The 6,000-nt window shown below is 41.0% G+C and overlaps 1 protein-coding gene across 3 annotated transcripts in view; it reads right to left on the bottom strand.

Moving 5' to 3' along the window:
* Positions 1–356: 356 nt before the first annotated feature.
* EGLN2 (egl-9 family hypoxia inducible factor 2) overlaps positions 357–6,000 on the bottom strand; it is a 66,191-nt gene continuing 60,547 nt past the window's right edge. For all 3 annotated transcript variants that reach the window (XM_073598548.1, XM_073598550.1, XM_073598549.1), the window contains exon 6: positions 357–5,619. In XM_073598548.1, the coding sequence (XP_073454649.1) occupies positions 5,567–5,619 (53 nt within the window). In that variant the 3' untranslated portion in view covers positions 357–5,566. The remainder of the gene's footprint in view (positions 5,620–6,000) is intronic.

Below are 6,000 nucleotides of genomic sequence, written 5' to 3'. Positions count from 1 at the left end.
TTACTAAACCCAGGACCCTGCATTCAGTCTTAAGCTGGATTCACACTATACAATTTTCTTTTGATTTTTTTCCTTTAGATTTACCTTCAACTATGTGGTACAAGGGCCTGCCTGATTGCATGCAAATTGAAAGTGTTTAGGTTTGACCTCATATTATAAGGGTTTTGGTAAATCTAAAGGAAAAAATCAAAAGAAAATTGTATAGTGTGTATCCAGCTTAAGACTGGGATGCCATTAAAGTTCATGTGCGTGTAAAGGCGGGCGTCCGAATACTTTTGGTAATATGGTGCATCTATAAATATTCCTGCACACACTTCTATACCCACCGCCACCAATAAAACGCATGGACTCAGCGCTATGTAATGAGGTAATTTTTATTGCAGCTGTTACAATATAAATCAGTATTTCTTTCTTAGACATTCGATCTCCACCTCAGCTTGTTGTGGGCAAAGGGGCGATAAAAAGTAAAAAAAAACGACATGTGAATTCCACTCGCACACACTCACATTAACCCTTTCACTGCCAGAGCCCAGGCCCTGCTTCAAGCAGATAAAGGAAACGCATCATGTCTGGACAGCGGGCTGCCTTGGGAAAAAGTTTCCGGATTCGCACTTTAGGGATTGTTTTTATCGATTCCATTTGCCACCCATCATCTTTTATCTATTTTTTTTACATGGACGTTAATTACAGGTTGGGGGTAAATAAAGCTTTTAGTAACATTTGCAGATGTAAAAAGAGTCTGGAGGTTATCAGCATAGATCATCTACGGATGCAGAGCAGGATTGGGAGGATACAGCAATCGGGTGGGACCCCACTATAAAATACGACTATTAGAATTAGAATTTAGTACAAAAATTTGCATTTTAATAACGTTCATTCAAGTTTCTAATAATTAGTGGGATCAAATCAACATCCATTTTTGATTGCAATAATGAGAAAATTCGAAGGCGCAGGATGGAGAATTTTTCCTCAAACAAATTTCTAAGGCCTCATGCACACAGGACGTTTTAAACGCTGCTTTTTGCGTTTTTTTTTGTGTAAATTTTCTAAATGCCCCTAAATGATAGCCTATGTGTTCATGCACAAATAGGCATTTAGAGGTGTTTAAAGGCAGTGCGTTCAGGAGCAGCAGCGTTTTGGCAGAAAAAAAAAAAACGCCCGATGCGCCTAAATGTGTGTAAACGCACCTAAGCACTAGGAGCATCAAGCAGTTGAGTGTTCATTCATTTTAATGACCCCAATAGATTAATATTCTGGCCAATGAAATGAATGAACACCCAAATAAATTAATATTCTGGCCAATGAAATGAATGAACGCCCAGGCGTTTGGCGTGCCTAAACGCACCTAAGCGTGTTTGCAAAAACTAAGCTTTAGGCTCTTTGACGCGGCTTTTCTCCTCCCATTTAGAAGGATTAGGTAAATGTCCAGTGTGCATGGGGCCTAACAGTGAATGCGGTTTTCGTTCAGCAAAGTCCATTCACTCCAAAATCTAAAGTTAAAAGCAAAAGATTTTTGAAGCAAATTTGTCATGTTATCAAATGTACTGAATGAACGTTTATTGAAAACTCTACTGCCGCGTACACACGGTCGGAATTTCCGGCATTTGTCGGGAGCCTGTTGTCGGAAATTCTGACCATGTGTAGGCTCCATCGGACATTTTTTGTCAGAAATTCCGACAACAAAAATTTGAGATCTGGTTCTCAAATTTTCCGACAACAAAATCTGTTGTCAGAAATTCCGAGCGTGTGTAGACAATTCCGAGGCACCAAATTCCACGCATGCTCGGAATCGAGCAGAAGAGTCGCGCTGGCTATTGAACTTCATTTTTCTCGGCTCGTCGTACGTGTTGTACGTCACCGCGTTCTTGACGTTCGGAATTTCCAACAACATCTGTGTGACTGTGTGTATGCCAGACAAGTTTGAGTTTTGTTGTCGGAATATCCGATCGTTTGCACGGGGCATACTAGTGTATGGCCAGCTTAACAACCTCTGGTTAAAAAAAGATGGCAAGCCAGCTACAGGCCAAATCAGGTCATTTTAAGATGGGCGTATGCCAACAGATTATTTGTGTTCAGCCGGTGAGTTGAAGGAAAAAGGATTGAACAGATTCCTCCATCCACACTAAACAGTGCAGTTGGACAAATCTCACGCAGAGGCTATTGTATTCTGGCTGTCAGAATACAGTGGTTGCTGCCAAACAGCGACATCAGCTGATTTTTTTGGTCGAAAATGATATGTATGGACTTCCCTGATTTTCAGATGAAAGGAAGTCGGGCAGAAGGGTGCCAATAGGGTCTCCCCGCTGCTCAACTTTTGGCCAGTTCATCGGAAACCTGCAACATGCTTAACAAGATAAAACATGCAGCAATATTCACTTATTGCAGAGATGTACCAAATATATACACACACTGTATATATAATTTTTTTTCTTTCTATGGCAAACACTTTAAAATGGATTTCATCTTTTGCAGCCAAATTGGGATAACACCTACTTTATATTTGTTATGTGTCCCCATTCACATAGGATATCTAAAAATTGCAGCTTACCTTTTACAGTGCCTTTAAAAAGTATTCATACCCCTTGACATTTTCCACATTTTGTCATGTTACTGTACAACCAAAAACGTAAATGTATTTTAATCGGGGTTTTTTTCTGATAGACCAACACAGTAGCACATAATTGTGAAGTGTAAGGAAAATGATAAATGGTTTGTAACATTTTTTACAAATAAATATCTCCACTAAAATCTAGTGGAGCCAATTGCCTTCAGAAGTCACCTAATTAGTAAATAGAGTCCACCTGTGTATAATTTAATCTCATTATAAATACAGCTGTTCTGTGAAGTCCTCAGAGGTTTTTTAGAGCAGTGGTCATCAACCAGTCCTCAGGACCCACTAACAGGCCAGGTTTTATGTATTACCTTGGGGAGATGCAGACTAGAATACTACAATCACTGAGCAGCAAATGATATCACCTGTGATGTATTTCAGTTATCTTGCAAACCTGGCCTGTTAGTGGGCCCTGAGGACAGGGTTGATGACCACTGTCTTAGAGAACCTTAGTGAACAAACAGCATCATGAAGGCCAAGGAACACACCAGACAGGTCAGGGATAACGTTGTGGAGAAGTTTAAAGCAGGGTTAGGTTATAAAAAAAAAATCCCAAGCTTTGAACATCTCACGGAGCTCTGTTCAATCCATCATCCGAAAATGGAAAGAATATGGCTCAACTGTAAACCTTCCAAGACATGGCCGTCCACCTAAACAGAAAGGCCGAGCAAGGAGAGGATTAATCAGAGAAGCAGCCAAGAGGCCCATGGTAACTCTGGAGGAGCTGCAGAGATCCACAGCTCAGGTGGGAGAATCTGTCCACAGGACAACTATCAGTCGTACACTCCACAAATCTTGCCTTTATGGAAGAGTGGCAAGAAAAAAGTCATTATTGAAAGAAAGCCATAAGAAGTCCCATTTGCAGTTTGCGAGAAGCCATGTGGAGGACACAGCAAACATGTGGAAGAAGGTGCTCTGGTCAGATGAGACAAAAATTGAACTTTTTGGCCTAAAAGCAAAACGCTATGTGTGGCAGAAAACTAACACCGCACATCACCCTGAACACACCATCCCCACCGTGAAACATGGTGGTGGCAGCATCATGTTGTGGGGATGCTTTTCTTCAGCAGGGACATGAAAGCTGGTCAGAGTTGATGGGAAGATGGATGGAGCCAAATACAGGGCAATCTTAGAAGAAAACTTGTTAGTCTGCAAAAGACTTGAGACTGGGACGGAAGTTCACCTCCAGCAGGAAAACGACCCTAAACATACAGCCAGAGCTACAATGGGATGGTTTAGATCAAAGCATATTCATGTGTTAGAATGGCCCAGTCAAAGTCCAGACCTAAATCCAATTGAGAATCTGTGGTAAGACTTGAAAATTGCTGTTCACAGACGCTCTCCATCCAATCTGACAGAGCTTGAGCTATTTTGCAAAGAATGGACAAAAATTTCCCTCTCTAGATGTGCAAAGCTGGTAGAGACATCCCCAAAAAGACTTGCAGCTGTAATTGCAGTGAAAGTTCTACAAAGTATTGACTCGGGGGGGCTGAATACAAATGCCCCCCACACTTTTCACATGTTTGTAAAAAATTTGGAAAACCATTTATTATTTTCCTTCTACTTCACAATTATGTGCCACTTTGTGTTGGTCTATCACATAAATAAATAAAATACAATCACATTTTTGGTTGTAAGATGACACAATGTGGACAATTTCAAGGGGTATGAATACTTTTTCAAGGCACCGTATTTGCTCTATTCTGGAACCTCCAGCAAGAAAAAATCCTAGGTAGTTCACTTTGTTTATGAGGGGGCTGGGCATCTATGTGTGCCATCAATAACCCTGCCTGCACTGTGCAGGCAGCTCTTCATCATTTGTAATTACACTTATATACTATCTGTCCTAACAAAGGGTTAAAAGTGTAGAGGCTGGGCTTCTTGCATTGTATGTTGTTAATGTGGACAGACTTGGGTTAGGCTCACTCCAATATTGTTTTTTTTTTTTTTTTTTTTTTTTTTTTGAGGAACAGTCAGCCATGACACCTCCTTCTAAGAAACAAAAAAGGTAAGAAACCTTTTAAAAAATATTTTTTTTAGACATGCTGTGTGGATGGGAACACATAAACAAATATTGGGGTTTTCTCAAATTTGACTGTAAAGTGGAGCTACGCTTTAAATACATCACTTTGCTCAGCCTGGGCAAAACACAGGTTCACTTGCAGTTGTCTTCTAAAAAGGTTGCATTCATACATACTGCCATTTGTTTTGATTTGTAGGTTTAAAGGATCCCATTCCATATATCTGGATAAGTCACTGCAGGACACTGCAGCAAAAACACGGCGTTCAGGACATATTCTCCAATGTTTTTTTTTTTTTTATTATTTTCCAGGATCAGCATATGATCAGGGATAACCTATTTAATATACACTGCTGCAAATGTTACCAGTAGCTTAAGGCCAAAAAGAACATGGTTTCTTTGTATTCTCTCCTTGTCCCCCATACTGTCATACAGGAAGTGTTATATTCTGTGACATTGTTCACATTTGTTAGCATCTCTCCCCCTGCCATGTCTCCAATATCATCTGTATCCTCACACCACCCCTCTTTTAGAATACCCCATACCGGATTCTCATTCCTCTTCCTCTTCTTAGACCAGACCACAAACACACAGGAGAGACCCTTGATGCCTTCCTCCCGGCCCCCCAGCTCCTTGTGCAATGTTTTCATGAACATTCAATAATTCTGAAACAGTCTGCAGATACCAAGTGCCACCCCTGTGCAATACTCTGCTGGATGCAACGCCATCTGCATGTCCTTTATTCACATTTCAAGAAAATCCTTATAGGCCAAGCGGGCAAATCTAATAAGACGGCAGTGAGATCTCCACAGCCGCAGGTAGGCTCCTCCGCTGAGCCCGACAACCGACGCTCAGCCCCTGGCAGGGTGATAGCAGCTTTCAATTTCACAGAGGTCCCCACAGAATGACCGCTAGGAGATGTGCTGGTCCTCCTATCACACGGTGCCACCATGAGAGACGGGAACCTGAATTCCTTTCTGTCCGCTGGCTGGAAGAGGAGACAGAAAAAGAAAAAGGTTACACCAGGAAAATTGTCCCAATTTTCAGGAATGGTTAATAGCTTACAGAGCATCTTTCACCTATATTAAAGGAGGAGGAAAACCTTTGGGTCATATAATTAAGCATAAAATAACAGCCTACAACCAATCAGTGTGTTCCCTTAAAGAAGAATTCCAGGTATAGATATATTATACATACACTATATTACCAAAAGTATAATATAGTAAGTATACGTCTGCTTTTACACACACATGAACTTTAATGGCATCCCAGTCTTAGCCCGTAGGGTTCAATATTGAGTTGTCCCACCCTTTGCAGATATAACAGCTTCAACTCTTCTGGGAAGGCTGTCCACAAGGTTTAGGAGTGT

This window comes from Aquarana catesbeiana, linkage group LG09 (assembly GCF_042186555.1).
Source record: "Aquarana catesbeiana isolate 2022-GZ linkage group LG09, ASM4218655v1, whole genome shotgun sequence".
Classification (NCBI taxonomy): Eukaryota; Metazoa; Chordata; class Amphibia; order Anura; family Ranidae; genus Aquarana; species Aquarana catesbeiana.
Note: the sequence above shows the minus strand (reverse complement) of the source record. Positions and strands in the feature narration are given on the sequence as shown.